This window comes from Oncorhynchus mykiss, chromosome 17 (genome assembly GCF_013265735.2).
Source record: "Oncorhynchus mykiss isolate Arlee chromosome 17, USDA_OmykA_1.1, whole genome shotgun sequence".
NCBI lineage: Eukaryota > Metazoa > Chordata > Actinopteri > Salmoniformes > Salmonidae > Oncorhynchus > Oncorhynchus mykiss.
This window is the reverse complement of record NC_048581.1, coordinates 4,342,503-4,358,658: the sequence shown is the minus strand read 5'-3', so window position 1 is coordinate 4,358,658 and position 16,156 is coordinate 4,342,503. Positions and strand designations below refer to the sequence as shown.

The 16,156-nt window shown below is 48.2% G+C and overlaps 1 protein-coding gene across 1 annotated transcript in view; it reads right to left on the bottom strand.

The window, feature by feature from the left end:
* The window catches only part of LOC118940215 (glutamate receptor ionotropic, NMDA 2A-like), a 176,526-nt gene that overhangs the window by 55,919 nt on the left and 104,451 nt on the right, over positions 1–16,156 (bottom strand). Inside the window, exons 9-12 of the mRNA XM_036948682.1 lie at positions 11,080–11,132; positions 8,476–8,625; positions 5,484–5,655; positions 4,807–4,960 (exon numbers count right to left, since the gene is read on the bottom strand). Coding sequence (XP_036804577.1) covers positions 4,807–4,960; positions 5,484–5,655; positions 8,476–8,625; positions 11,080–11,132 — 529 coding nt within the window. The remainder of the gene's footprint in view (positions 1–4,806; positions 4,961–5,483; positions 5,656–8,475; positions 8,626–11,079; positions 11,133–16,156) is intronic.

Below are 16,156 nucleotides of genomic sequence, written 5' to 3'. Positions count from 1 at the left end.
GATAAGAGGAGAGGAGATACAGAGAGGAGGAGAGGATAAGAGGAGAGGAGACATGGAGAGGAGGAGAGGAGACATGGAGAGGAAGAGAGGAGAGGAGAGATGGAGAGGAGGAGAGGAGACATATAGAGGAAGTGAGGAGGAGAGGAGACATGGAGAGGAGGAGAGGAGTAGAGAAGAGGAGATACAGAGAGGAGGAGAGGATAAGAGGAGAGGAGACATGGAGAGGAGGAGAGGAGACATGGAGAGGAAGAGAGGAGAGGAGAGATGGAGAGGAGGAGAGGAGACATATAGAGGAAGTGAGGAGGAGAGGAGACATGGAGAGGAAGAGAGGAGGAGAGGACACATGGAGAGGAGGAGAGGAGGAGAGGAGACATATAGAGGAAGTGAGGAGGAGAGGAGACATGTAGAGGAGGAGAGGAGACATGGAGAGGAGAAATGGAGAGGAAAAGAGGAGAGGAGACATGGAGAGGAGGAGAGGAAAAGAGGAGAGGAGATACAGAGAGGAGGAGAGGATAAGAGGAGAGGAGACATGGAGAGGAGGAGAGGAGTAGAGGAGAGGAGATACAGAGAGGAGGAGAGGATAAGAGGAGAGGAGACATGGAGAGGAGGAGAGGAGAGATGGAGAGGAGGAGAGGAGACATATAGAGGAAGTGAGGAGGAGAGGAGACATGGAGAGGAAGAGAGGAGGAGAGGAGACATGGAGAGGAGGAGAGGAGGAGAGGAGACATATAGAGGAAGTGAGGAGGAGAGGAGACATGGAGAGGAGGAGAAGAGACATGGAGAGGAGACATGGAGAGGAAAAGAGGAGAGGAGACATGGAGAGGAGGAGAGGAAAAGAGGATAGGAGAATTGGAGAGGAGGAGAGGAGACATGGAGTGGAAGAGAGGAGAGGAGAGATGGAGAGGAGGAGAGGAGACATATAGAGGAAGTGAGGAGGAGAGGAGACATGGAGAGGAAGAGAGGAGGAGAGGAGACATGGAGAGGAGGAGAGGGGGAGAGGAGACATATAGAGGAAGTGAGGAGGAGAGGAGACATGGAGAGGAGGAGAGGAGACATGGAAAGGATAAAAGATAGAAATGGAGGAGACATGGAGAGGAAGCGTGGAGACATGGAGAGGAGGAGAGGAGACAGGGAGAGGAGGAGGAGAGGAAGAGTGGGGACATGGAGAGGAGGAGAGGAGAGAGAAAGGGAGGAGACAGGGAGAGGAGGAGAGGAAGAGTGGAGACATGGAGAGGAGGAGAGGAGACAGGGAGAGGAGGAGAGGAAGAGTGGGGACATGGAGAGGAAGAGAGGAGAGAGAAAGGGAGGAGAGGAGAGAGAAAGAGAGGAGAGGAGACATGGAGAGGAGGGGAGGAGAGATGGAGAGGAGGAGAGGAGAGATGGAGAGGAGGAGAGGAGAGAGAAAGGGAGGAGAGGAGAGAGAAAGAGAGTAGGAGAGGAGAGAGAAAGGGAGGAAACAGGGAGAGGAGGAGAGAAAGGGAGGAGACAGGGAGAGGAGGAGAGAAAGGGAGGAAACAGGGAGAGGAGGAGAGAAAGGGAGGAGACAGGGAGAGGAGGAGAGAAAGGGAGGAGACAGGGAGAGGAGGAGAGAAAGGGAGGAGACAGGGAGAGGAGGAGAGGAGGAGAGAAAGGGAGGAGACAGGGAGAGGAGGAGGAGAGGAGAGAGAAAGGAAGGAGAGGAGAGAGAAAGAGAGGAGGAGAAACGACCATGTGGGCAACATCGGTTGAAGTGATGTTTTGACATGTCTTTATTTAGTGACCTGTTTTTAAATAATGAATAGATTGTATATATAATAGATTGTGAAACAACGACCCAGATTCTAATCCAAAACATGACATCATCGTCAGGGGAGCCTGCTGTAGTAAAGGAGACTTGTTTGCTACTCAGACAACCAGAACAAGACTAGAGCTGACGGGACCTTCCTCTCTAACACAGTGTTAGAGCAGCCATGGGACTCTCCAGTCCTCTGGGGCCTGATTGGCATCACACTTCCCCCTCAGACATGGAGCTGATAGAGGTGGGACCTTCCTCTCTAACACAGTGTTAGAGCAGCCATGGGACTCTCCAGTCCTCTGGGGCCTGATTGGCATCACACTTCCCCCTCAGACATGGAGCTGATAGAGGCGGGACCTTCCTCTCTAACACAGTGTTAGAGCAGCCTTGGGACTCTCCAGTCCTCTGGGGCCTGATTGGCATCACACTTCCCCCTCAGACATGGAGCTGATAGAGGTGGGACCTTCCTCTCTAACACAGTGTTAGAGCAGCCATGGGACTCTCCAGTCCTCTGGGGCCTGATTGGCATCACACTTCCCCCTCAGACATGGAGCTGATAGAGGTGGGACCTTCCTCTCTAACACAGTGTTAGAGCAGCCATGGGACTCTCCAGTCCTCTGGGGCCTGATTGGCATCACACTTCCCCCTCAGACATGGAGCTGATAGAGGTGGGACCTTCCTCTCTAACACAGTGTTAGAGCAGCCATGGGACTCTCCAGTCCTCTGGGGCCTGATTGGCATCACACTTCCCCCTCAGACATGGAGCTGATAGAGGTGGGACCTTCCTCTCTAACACAGTGTTAGAGCAGCCATGGGACTCTCCAGTCCTCTGGGGCCTGATTGGCATCACACTTCCCCCTCAGACATGGAGCTGATAGAGGTGGGACCTTCCTCTCTAACACAGTGTTAGAGCAGCCATGGGACTCTCCAGTCCTCTGGGGCCTGATTGGCATCACACTTCCCCCTCAGACATGGAGCTGATAGAGGTGGGACCTTCCTCTCTAACACAGTGTTAGAGCAGCCATGGGACTCTCCAGTCCTCTGGGGCCTGATTGGCATCACACTTCCCCCTCAGACATGGAGCTGATGGAGGTGGGACCTTCCTCTCTAACACAGTGTTAGAGCAGCCATGGGACTCTCCAGTCCTCTGGGGCCTGATTGGCATCACACTTCCCCCTCAGACATGGAGCTGATAGAGGCGGGACCTTCCTCTCTAACACAGTGTTAGAGCAGCCATGGGACTCTCCAGTCCTCTGGGGCCTGATTGGCATCACACTTCCCCCTCAGACATGGAGCTGATAGAGGCGGGACCTTCCTATCTAACACAGTGTTAGAGCAGCCATGGGACTCTCCAGTCCTCTGGGGCCTGATTGGCATCACACTTCCCCCTCAGACATGGCGCTGATAGAGGTGGGACCTTCCTCTCTAACACAGTGTTAGAGCAGCCATGGGACTCTCCAGTCCTCTGGGGCCTGATTGGCATCACACTTCCCCCTCAGACATGGCGCTGATAGAGGTGGGACCTTCCTCTCTAACACAGTGTTAGAGCAGCCATGGGACTCTCCAGTCCTCTGGGGCCTGATTGGCATCACACTTCCCCCTCAGACATGGAGCTGATAGAGGTGGGACCTTCCTCTCTAACACAGTGTTAGAGCAGCCATGGGACTCTCCAGTCCTCTGGGGCCTGATTGGCATCACACTTCCCCCTCAGACATGGAGCTGATAGAGGTGGGACCTTCCTCTCTAACACAGTGTTAGAGCAGCCATGGGACTCTCCAGTCCTCTGGGGCCTGATTGGCATCACACTTCCCCCTCAGACATGGAGCTGATAGAGGTGGGACCTTCCTCTCTAACACAGTGTTAGAGCAGCCATGGGACTCTCCAGTCCTCTGGGGCCTGATTGGCATCACACTTCCCCCTCAGACATGGAGCTGATAGAGGTGGGACCTTCCTCTCTAACACAGTGTTAGAGCAGCCATGGGACTCTCCAGTCCTCTGGGGCCTGATTGGCATAACACTTCCCCCTCAAAATCAAATCAAATTCAAATCAAATCAAATTTATTTATATAGCCCTTCGTACATCAGCTGATATCTCAAAGTGCTGTACAGAAACCCAGCCTAAAACCCCAAACAGCAAGCAATGCAGGTGTAGAAGCACGGTGGCTAGGAAAAACTCCCTAGAAAGGCCAAAACCTAGGAAGAAACCTAGAGAGGAACCAGGCTATGTCGGGTGGCCAGTCCTCTTCTGGCTGTGCCGGGTGGAGATTATAACAAAACATGGTCAAGATGTTCAAATGTTCATAAATGACCAGCATGGTCGAATAATAAGGACTGGGGTTGACCATCCCTGGATTAGAGAGGACTGGGGTTGACCATCCCTGGATTAGAGAGGACTGGGGTTGACCATCCCTGGATTAGAGAGGACTGGGGTTGACCATCCCTGGATTAGAGAGGAATGGGGTTGACCATCCCTGGATTAGAGAGGACTGGGGTTGACCATCTCTGGATTAGAGAGGACTGGGGTTGACCATCCCTGGATTAGAGGGAGGGAGAGAGAGGGAAAGAGAGGACTGGAGTTGACCATCCCTGGATTAGAGGGAGAGAGAGGACTGGAGTTGACAATCCCTGGATTAGAGGGAGGGAGAGAGAGGGAGAGAGAGGACTGGAGTTGACAATCCCTGGATTAGAGGGAGAGAGAGGGAGAGGGAGGACTGGAGTTGACCATCCCTGTATTAGGGGGAGAGAGAGGACTGGAGTTGACAATCCCTGGATTAGAGGGAGAGAGAGGACTGGAGTTGACCATCCCTGTATTAGGGGGAGAGAGAGGACTGGAGTTGACAATCCCTGGATTAGATGAAGAGAGAGTGAGAGCGAAACAGACAGAGATGGTAAAACAGACAGACAGACAGACAGACAGACAGACAGACAGACAGGTAGACAGACAGACAGACAGACAGACAGGTAGACAGACAGACAGACAGACAGACAGACAGACAGACAGACAGACAGACAGACAGACAGACGTGTATTACCGAGGAAGGCGGAGGGGGAGACGGTGCCGTTGCTCCGGGCGACCATGACGCTGATGCCCGTCTCCACGAAGGGGACAGAGAAGTCTATGACCTCTGACCTTTCCTCATTGATGGTCAACGACCCCACTGCCATCGCTGCCTTCTTTTCAATCACCTGGACAACACACAGACACATTATAAACAGACACAGAAAGGTCAAAAACCTACCTACCTACCTACCTACCTAGGTAGCTCTATTAACAGAAACAGGAAGTAAGGAGAGTGAAAGAGAGAGAGAAGGACATAGGGAAAGTGAGCGAGAGAGACAGACAGGTAGACATACAGACAGACAGACATACAGACAGACAGACAGACAGACAGACAGACAGACAGACAGACAGACAGACAGACAGACAGACAGGTAGACAGACAGACAGACAGACAGACAGACAGACAGACAGACAGACAGACAGACAGGTAGACAGACAGACAGACAGACAGACAGACAGACAGACAGACAGACAGACAGACAGACAGACAGACAGACAGGGTGTAGGGCCTCACCTCTCCCACCATGCCGTTCCAGACAGACAGACAGACAGACAGACAGACAGACAGGGTGCAGGGTCTCACCTCTCCCACCATGCCGTTCCAGACAGACAGACAGACAGACAGACAGACAGGGTGTAGGGCCTCACCTCTCCCACCATGCCGTTCCAGACGTTGTTGATCTTCTTGCCGTGTTTTCCGTTGGTCACCAGGTAGAGGTCGAAGGTGAACTTAACGTTCCGGGCGATCTTCTTCAGGATGTCGATACAGAACCCTTTACAACACTGCTTTATATAGGATCCTCCGCCTTCTGTAGAGTTACTGCAACACACACACACACACACACACACACACACACACACCACACACACACACACACACACACACACACACACACACACACACACACACACACACACACACCACACACACACACACACACACACACACACACACACACACACACACACACAGGTCAGTGTGTATCAGGGCCAGGCTGTCTGTAAAGGAGTGTGTGAGTGGGCCAGGCTGTCTGTAAAGGAGTGTGTATCAGGGCCTGGCTGTCTGTAAAGGAGTGTGTATCAGGGCCAGGCTGTCTGTAAAGGAGTGTGTGAGTGGGCCAGGCTGTCTGTAAAGGAGTGTGTATCAGGGCCAGGCTGTCTGTAAAGGAGTGTGTGAGTGGGCCAGGCTGTCTGTAAAGGAGTGTGTATCAGGGCCAGGCTGTCTGTAAAGGAGTGTGTGAGTGGGCCAGGCTGTCTGTAAAGGAGTGTGTTTCAGGGCCAGGCTGTCTGTAAAGGAGTGTGTATCAGGGCCAGGCTGTCTGTAAAGGAGTGTGTGAGTGGGCCAGGCTGTCTGTAAAGGAGTGTGTTTCAGGGCCAGGCTGTCTGTAAAGGAGTGTGTGAGTGGGCCAGGCTGTCTGTAAAGGAGTGTGTATCAGGGCCAGGCTGTCTGTAAAGGAGTGTGTGAGTGGGTCAGGCTCTCTCTGGTTTATTTAGACAGCCCTGATCAACACTGACCTGTGAGTGTGAGTGTGTGTGTGTGTGTGTTGCAGTAAACAGGTCAGTGTGTATCAGGGCCTGGCTGTCTAAATAAACCAGATGAAGACATGGATAGAGGAGCAGATGCTGCAAGACTTTAAATAGAGCTCCAACTAACTAAAGTATCTTAACACACACACACACACACACACACACACACACAAACGCACGCACGCACACAAACACACACACACACATCGAGTCTTCCTAGCTACCACCAGGATTAAAATATCAGATGGTCCTCTATCCCTTCTGTCTCCCTCTCTCTCTCTGTTTCCCTCTCTCTCTTCTTCTCTCTCTCTCTCTTTCTCTCTCTTCCTCTCTCTCTCTCTCACCTTCTTTCTCTCTCCCTTTCTCTCCCTCTCAACACATAAAAGTGTACTTCCATCAAACAGCATGTAGAGAAACAGATGAGAAGAGACGGGAGGAGAGGAGAGGAAACAGGAAGGGAGGAGACGAGAGGAGATGAAATGAGACAGGAGGAGAGGAGATGAGAGGGGAGGAGAGGAGATGGGAGAGGGGAGGAGAAGAGATGGGAGGAGAGGAGACAAGAGGCGATGGGAGGGGAGGAGAGGAGAAGAGATGAGAGGAGATGAGAAGAGGAGAACGGAGAAGAAAGAAGGAGAGTTGAGCGAGGCGAGGAGATGAGATTAGATGAGAGGAGAGGAGGAGAGAGGAGAGGAGAAGAGATGAGAGAAGAGAAGAGGAGAGGAGAGAAGATGAGAGGAAGATAGAGAAGGAGAGCAATAGAGGAGAAGAGATGAGAGGAGAGTCGACCAGATAATTGATAGTGACAGAGGGTTAGAATGATAGATAGATAGATAGATAGATAGATAGATAGATAGATTGATAGATAAATAGAAAGATAGAGAGTGATAGAGGTGTGGACCTACAGGGAACAGAGTGATAGAGGTGTAGACCTACAGGGAACAGAGTGATAGAGGTGTAGACCTACAGGGAACAGAGTGATAGAGGTGTAGACCTACAGGGAACAGAGTGATAGAGGTGTAGACCTACAGGGAACAGAGTGATAGAGGTGTGGACCTACAGGGAACAGAGTGATAGAGGTGTAGACCTACAGGGAACAGAGTGATAGAGGTGTAGACCTACAGGGAACAGAGTGATAGAGGTGTAGACCTACAGGGAACAGAGTGATAGAGGTGTAGACCTACAGGGAACAGAGTGATAGAGGTGTAGACCTACAGGGAACAGAGTGATAGAGGTGTAGACCTACAGGGAACAGAGTGATAGAGGTGTAGACCTACAGGGAACAGAGTGATAGAGGTGTAGACCTACAGGGAACAGAGTGATAGAGGTGTGGACCTACAGGGAACAGAGTGATAGAGGTGTAGACCTACAGGGAACAGAGTGATAGAGGTGTAGACCTACAGGGAACAGAGTGATAGAGGTGTAGACCTACAGGGAACAGAGTGATAGAGGTGTGGACCTACAGGGAACAGAGTGATAGAGGTGTAGACCTACAGGGAACAGAGTGATAGAGGTGTGGACCTACAGGGAACAGAGTGATAGAGGTGTAGACCTACAGGGAACAGAGTGATAGAGGTGTAGACCTACAGGGAACAGAGTGATAGAGGTGTAGACCTACAGGGAACAGAGTGATAGAGGTGTAGACCTACAGGGAACAGAGTGATAGAGGTGTAGACCTACAGGGAACAGAGTGATAGAGGTGTAGACCTACAGGGAACAGAGTGATAGAGGTGTAGACCTACAGGGAACAGAGTGATAGAGGTGTGGACCTACAGGGAACAGAGTGATAGAGGTGTAGACCTACAGGGAACAGAGTGTGATAGAGGTGTAGACCTACAGGGAACAGAGTGATAGAGGTGTAGACCTACAGGGAACAGAGTGATAGAGGTGTAGACCTACAGGGAACAGAGTGATAGAGGTGTAGACCTACAGGGAACAGAGTGATAGAGGTGTAGACCTACAGGGAACAGAGTGATAGAGGTGTAGACCTACAGGGAACAGAGTGATAGAGGTGTAGACCTACAGGGAACAGAGTGATAGAGGTGTAGACCTACAGGGAACAGAGTGATAGAGGTGTAGACCTACAGGGAACAGAGTGATAGAGGTGTAGACCTACTCTTTAACATGTTTCCTACAGGGAACAGAGTTCCTCATGCAGGTCCCAGTCAGGATGTCTACGTTGTCAACGACGACGAAGGGCTTCTCCTCCAGAGTCACGATAGACAGGTGGTTCTCATCGGCCTCCTCGTCTCCCCACGAGTTATACCTGCTCAGACAGACATTATAATGCATTATAACAAGACATACCTGCTCACGCACACATTATAATGCATTATGACAAGATATACCTGCTCAGACACACATTATAATGCATTATAACAAGTTATACCTGCTCACACACACATTATAATGCATTATAACAAGATATACCTGCTCACACACACACATTATAATGCATTATAACAAGAAATACCTGCTCAGACAGACATTATAATGCATTATAACAAGATATACCTGCTCACACACACATTATAATGCATTATAACAAGATATACCTGCTCACACACACACATTATAATGCATTATAACAAGATATACCTGCTCAGACAGACATTATAATGCATTATAACAATATATACCTGCTCAGACAGACATTATAATGCATTATAACAAGATATACCTGCTCAGAAAGACATTATAATGCATTATAACAAGACATACCTGCTCAGACAGACATTATAATGCATTATAACAAGACATACCTGCTCAGACAGACATTATAATGCATTATAACAATATATACCTGCTCAGACAGACATTATAATGCATTATAACAAGATATACCTGCTCAGAAAGACATTATAATGCATTATAACAAGATATACCTGCTCAGACAGACATTATAATGCATTATAACAAGATATACCTGCTCAGACAGACATTATAATGCATTATTACAAGACATACCTGCTCAGACAGACATTATAATGCATTATAACAAGATATACCTGCTCAGACAGACATTATAATGCATTATAACAAGACATACCTGCTCAGACAGACATTATAATGCATTAAAACGGGTTACGCCTGCTTACACAGAAGACCAGGGTTAGACTAGTGTCCTGTCCAGGGGGTTAGGGTTAGACTAGTGTCCTGTCCAGGGGGTTAGGGTTAGACTAGTGTCCTGTCCAAGGGGTTAGAGATAGACTAGTTGTCCTGTCCAGGGGGTTAGGGTTAGACTAGTGTCCTGTCTAGGGGGTTAGGGTTAGACTAGTGTCCTGTCCAAGGGGTTAGAGATAGACAAGTGTCCTGTCCAGGGGGTTAGGGTTAGACTAGTGTCCTGTCCATGGGGTTAGGGTTAGACTAGTTGTCCTGTCCAGGGGGTTAGGGTTAGACTAGTGTCCTGTCCAGGGGGTTAGGGTTAGACTAGTGTCCTGTCCTGTGGGTTAGAAATAGACTAGTTGTCCTGTCCAAGGGGTTAGGGTTTAACTAGTGTCCTGTCCAGGGGGTTAGAGATAGACAGGTGTTAGGGTTAGACTAGTGTCCTTCCTGTCCAGGGGTTAGGGTTAGACTAGTGTCCTGTCCCGGGCTTAGGGATAGACTAGTGTCCTATCCAGGGGGTTAGGGTTAGACTAGTGTCCAGTCCCGGGCTTAGGGAAAGACTAGTGTCCTATCCAGGGGGTTAGGGTTAGACTAGTGTCCTGTCCCGGGCTTAGGGAAAGACTAGTGTCCTATCCAGGGGGGTTAGGGTTAGACTAGTGTCCTGTCCTGGGCTTAGGGATAGACTAGTGTCCTGTCCAGGGGGTTAGGGTTGTGTCCTATTCAGGGGTTAGGGTTAGACTAGTGTCCTATTCAGTGGGTTAGGGTTAGACTAGTGTCCTGTCCAGGGCTTAGGGTTTGACTAGTGTCCTGTCCAGGGGGTTAGGGTTAGACTAGTGTCCTGTCCAGGGGGTTAGGGTTAGACTAGTGTCCTGTCCAAGGGGTTAGGGTTAGACTAGTGTCCTGTCCAGGGGGTTAGGGTTAGACTAGTGTCCTGTCCAGGGGGTTAGGGTTAGACTAGTGTCCTGTCCATGGGGTTAGGGTTAGACTAGTTGTCCTGTCCAGGGGGTTACGGTTAGACTAGTGTCCTGTCCAGGGGGTTAGGGTTAGACTAGTGTCCTGTCCTGTGGGTTAGAAATAGACTAGTTGTCCTGTCCAAGGGGTTAGGGTTTAACTAGTGTCCTGTCCAGGGGGTTAGAGATAGACAGGTGTTAGGGTTAGACTAGTGTCCTGTCCCGGGCTTAGGGATAGACTAGTGTCCTATCCAGGGGGTTAGGGTTAGACTAGTGTCCTGTCCCGGGCTTAGGGAAAGACTAGTGTCCTATCCAGGGGGTTAGGGTTAGACTAGTGTCCTGTCCCGGGCTTAGGGAAAGACTAGTGTCCTATCCAGGGGGGTTAGGGTTAGACTAGTGTCCTGTCCTGGGCTTAGGGTTAGACTTGTGTCCTATTCAGGGGTTAGGGTTAGACTAGTGTCCTATTCAGTGGGTTAGGGTTAGACTAGTGTCCTGTCCAGGGGGTTAGGGTTAGACTAGTGTCCTGTCCAGGGTGATAGACTAGTGTCCTGTCCAGGGGGTTAGGGTTAGACTAGTGTCCTGTCCATGGGGTTAGACTAGTGTCCTTTATATTACATGTAACTATGTCATATTAACAACGTAAATTGATTTTAAAACAGTTGTACCTGGGCCATACCGGGAACATCAGAGACAAGGTCCCATTCTCCCAACGACCCATCTGGAGAGAGTGAGAGAGAGAGAGAGAGAGAGAAAGAGAGAGAGAGAGAAAGAGAGAGAGAGAGAGAGAGAGAAAGAGAGAGAGAGAGAGAGAGAGAGAGAGAGAGAAAGAGAGAGAGAGAGAAAGAGAGAGAGAGACAGAGAGAGAGAGAGAGAGAGAGAGCGAGAGAGAGAGAGACAGAGAGAGAGAGAGAGAGAGAGAGAGAAAGAGAGAGAGAGAGAGAGAGAGAGAAAGAGAGAGAGAGAGAGAGAGAGAGAGAGAGGGGGCGGGGGAGAGAATCACAAAGAGGTCATATTTAGGATTTTTCACGGAGTAGCGATCAACAGTATCTACCTAGCAGTTGGACAGATATACAGGGAATACAGATCAACAGTACTACTCCAGTTCTCTACTCCTTTAGAGAAAGAGCTAATGATGTATAATAACACAGTGGGAGACAATGGGCCTTCTACTCCTTTAGAGAAAGGGCTAATGATGTATAATAACACAATGGGCCTTCTACTCCTTTAGAGAAAGGGCTAATGATGTATAATAACACAGTGGGAGACAATGGGCCTTCTACTCCTTTAGAGAAAGGGCTAATGGTGTATAATACCACAGTGGGAGACAATGGGCCTTCTACTCCTTTAGAGAAAGGGCTAATGATGTATAATAACACAGTGGGAGACAATGGGCCTTCTACTCCTTTAGAGAAAGGGCTAATGATGTATAATAACACAGTGGGGCCTTCTACTCCTTTAGAGAACGGGCTAATGATGTATAATAACACAGTGGGAGACAATGGGCCTTCTACTCCTTTAGAGAAAGGGCTAATGATGTATAATAACACAGTGGGAGACAATGGGCCTTCTACTCCTTTAGAGAAAGGGCTAATGATGTATAATAACACAGTGGGAGACAATGGGCCTTCTACTCCTTTAGAGAAAGGGCTAATGATGTATAATAACACAGTGGGAGACAATGGGCCTTCTACTCCTTTAGAGAAAGGGCTAACGATGTATAATAACACAGTGGGAGACAATGGGCCTTCTACTCCTTTAGAGAAAGGGCTAATGATGTATAATAACACAGTGGGAGACAATGGGCCTTCTACTCCTTTAGAGAAAGGGCTAATGATGTATAATAACACAGTGGGAGACAATGGGCCTTCTACTCCTTTAGAGAAAGGGCTAATGATGTATAATAACACAGTGGGGCCTTCTACTCCTTTAGAGAAAGGGCTAATGATGTATAATAACACAGTGGGAGACAATGGGCCTTCTACTCCTTTAGAGAAAGGGCTAATGATGTATAATAACACAGTGGGAGACAATGGGCCTTCTACTCCTTTAGAGAAAGGGCTAATGATGTATAATAACACAGTGGGGCCTTCTACTCCTTTAGAGAAAGGGCTAATGATGTATAATAACACAGTGGGAGACAATGGGCCTTCTACTCCTTTAGAGAAAGGGCTAATGATGTATAATAACACAGTGGGAGACAATGGGCCTTCTACTCCTTTAGAGAAAGGGCTAATGATGTATAATAACACAGTGGGAGACAATGGGCCTTCTACTCCTTTAGAGAAAGGGCTAATGATGTTTAAATAATAATAATAAGAAGAAGAATTTTAACTATATTATTATTTTCAAAGAGATACAATCAGGAGTCTTATTTGCTAGTCTCTGGGTAGATAAATCTAGCTAACTACAAGTCAGCCATTGGCTTGGCCATCGGAAGCTAGATAGAAGGAATCTGCCAATCAACTGCATTATAACTTTTTTGACTGTTGTGACAGTGGAATAAACCAATCACATCACCTAATTACCAATCACCTAATGGGTGGGACAGCAGGTCACTGTGCAATAGGGAGGAAGTAGCTTTCCCACAGGGAGCCAGCTAGCTAGTTTTCGTTGTAGGCTAGTTTGCTACGTCTGCAGCAGGTGTTACCGAAGAAGATGTTGTTGCTAATTTTGTTAGCGTGTTCCTTTTCAAGAATAACTTTCAACAGGAAGTTAAGTTCCAAATGATCATCATCTGGTGAGTGGAACTGTGTTTGTTTTATTGCAGTGTGCCTGCTGTTGTCAGACATCTCTTTGGTGTTGCTTCCTGTTTGTCAGACGTCTCTTTGGTGTTGCTTCCTGTTTGTCAGACATCTCTTTGGTGTGCTTCCTGTTGTCAGACATCTCTTTGGTGTGCTTCCTGTTCTCAGACGTCTCTTTGGGGTGCTTCCTGTTATCAGACATCTCTTTGGTGTGCTTCCTGTTGTCAGACGTCTCTTTGGTGTGCTTCCTGTTGTCAGACATCTCTTTGGTGTGCTTCCTGTTGTCAGACATCTCTTTGGTGTGCTTCCTGTTATCAGACATCTCTTTGGTGTGCTTCCTGCTCTCAGACATCTCTTTGGTGTGCTTCCTGTTATCAGACGTCTCTTTGGTGTGCTTCCTGTTCTCAGACATCTCTTTGGTGTGCTTCCTGTTGTCAGACATCTCTTTGGTGTGCTTCCTGTTGTCAGACATCTCTTTGGTGTGCTTCCTGTTGTCAGACATCTCTTTGGTGTGCTTCCTGTTGTCAGACATCTCTTTGGTGTGCTTCCTGTTGTCAGACATCTCTTTGGGGTGCCTGCTATTGTCAGACATCTCTTTGGTGTGCTTCCTGTTGTCAGACATCTCTTTGGGGTGCTTCCTGTTGTCAGACATCTCTTTGGTGTGCTTCCTGTTGTCAGACATCTCTTTGGGGTGCTTCCTGTTGTCAGACATCTCTTTGGGGTGCTTCCTGTTGTCAGACATCTCTTTGGGGTGCTTCCTGTTGTCAGACATCTCTTTGGGGTGCTTCCTGTTGTCAGACATCTCTTTGGTGTGCTTCCTGTTGTCAGACATCTCTTTGGGGTGCTTCCTGTTGTCAGACATCTCTTTGGGGTGCTTCCTGTTGTCAGACATCTCTTTGGGGTGCTTCCTGTTCTCAGACATCTCTTTGGGGTGCCTACTGCTGTCAGACATAACGTCAGTGTGTGAAACACTGTTGCATTTAAACCTCAGGTCACTGGTTACTTATGTGTGCTAAGTGTGAAGTATTTTTCAACGTCATGTGGACTAAATGGTTTCCAACACCTGGTTTTCACACCCGTTGTTTCCTTCGTTAGCATTTCACTGGTCGATGTCATCAGTTGAATGTCTTTCCAACACCTGGTTTTCACACCCGTTGTTGCCTTCGTTAGCATTTCACTGGTCGATGTCATCAGTTGAATGTCTTTCCAACACCTGGTTTTCACACCCGTTGTTGCCTTCGTTAGCATTTCACTGGTCGATGTCATCAGTTGAATGTCTTTCCAACACCTGGTTTTCACACCCGTTGTTGCCTCCGTTAGCATTTCACTGGTCGATGTCATCAGTTGAATGTCTTTCCAACACCTGGTTTTCACACCCGTTGTTTCCTTCGTTAGCATTTCACTGGTCGATGTCATCAGTTGAATGTCTTTCCAACACCTGGTTTTCACACCCGTTGTTGCCTTCGTTAGCATTTCACTGGTCGATGTCATCAGTTGAATGTCTTTCCAACACCTGGTTTTCACACCCGTTGTTTCCTTCGTTAGCATTTCACTGGTCGATGTCATCAGTTGAATGGTTTCCAACACCTGGTTTTCACACCCGTTGTTTCCTTCGTTAGCATTTCACTGGTCGATGTCATCAGTTGAATGTCTTTCCAACACCTGGTTTTCACACCCGTTGTTGCCTTCGTTAGCATTTCACTGGTCGATGTCATCAGTTGAATGTCTTTCCAACACCTGGTTTTCACACCCGTTGTTTCCTTCGTTAGCATTTCACTGGTCGATGTCATCAGTTGAATGTCTTTCCAACACCTGGTTTTCACACCCGTTGTTGCCTTCGTTAGCATTTCACTGGTCGATGTCATCAGTTGAATGTCTTTCCAACACCTGGTTTTCACAACCGTTGTTTCCTTCGTTAGCATTTCACTGGTCGATGTCATCAGTTGAATGGTTTCCAACACCTGGTTTTCACACCCGTTGTTTCCTTCGTTAGCATTTCACTGGTAGATGTCATCAGTTGAATGTCTTTCCAACACCTGGTTTTCACACCCGTTGTTTCCTTCGTTGGCATTTCACTGGTAGATGTCATCAGTTGAATGGTTTCCAACACCTGGTTTTCACACCCGTTGTTTCCTTCATTAGCATTTCACTGGTCGATGTCATCAGTTGAATGTCTTTCCAACACCTGGTTTTCACACCCGTTGTTGCCTTCGTTAGCATTTCACTGGTCGATGTCATCAGTTGAATGTCTTTCCAACACCTGGTTTTCACACCCGTTGTTTCCTTCGTTAGCATTTCACTGGTCGATGTCATCAGTTGAATGTCTTTCCAACACCTGGTTTTCACACCCGTTGTTGCCTTCGTTAGCATTTCACTGGTCGATGTCATCAGTTGAATGTCTTTCCAACACCTGGTTTTCACACCCGTTGTTGCCTTCGTTAGCATTTCACTGGTCGATGTCATCAGTTGAATGTCTTTCCAACACCTGGTTTTCACACCCGTTGTTTCCTTCGTTAGCATTTCACTGGTCGATGTCATCAGTTGAAATGTCTTTCCAACACCTGGTTTTCACACCCGTTGTTGCCTTCGTTAGCATTTCACTGGTAGATGTCATCAGTTGAATGTCTTTCCAACACCTGGTTTTCACACCCGTTGTTTCCTTCGTTAGCATTTCACTGGTCGATGTCATCAGTTGAAATGTCTTTCCAAAAACTGGTTTTCACACCCGTTGTTGCCTTCGTTAGCATTTCACTGGTAGATGTCATCAGTTGAATGTCTTTCCAACACCTGGTTTTCACACCCGTTGTTTCCTTCGTTAGCATTTCACTGGTCGATGTCATCAGTTGAATGTCTTTCCAACACCTGGTTTTCACACCCGTTGTTGCCTTTGTTAGCATTTCACTGGTCGATGTCATCAGTTGAATGTCTTTCCAACACCTGGTTTTCACACCCGTTGTTGCCTTCGTTAGCATTTCACTGGTCGATGTCATCAGTTGAATGT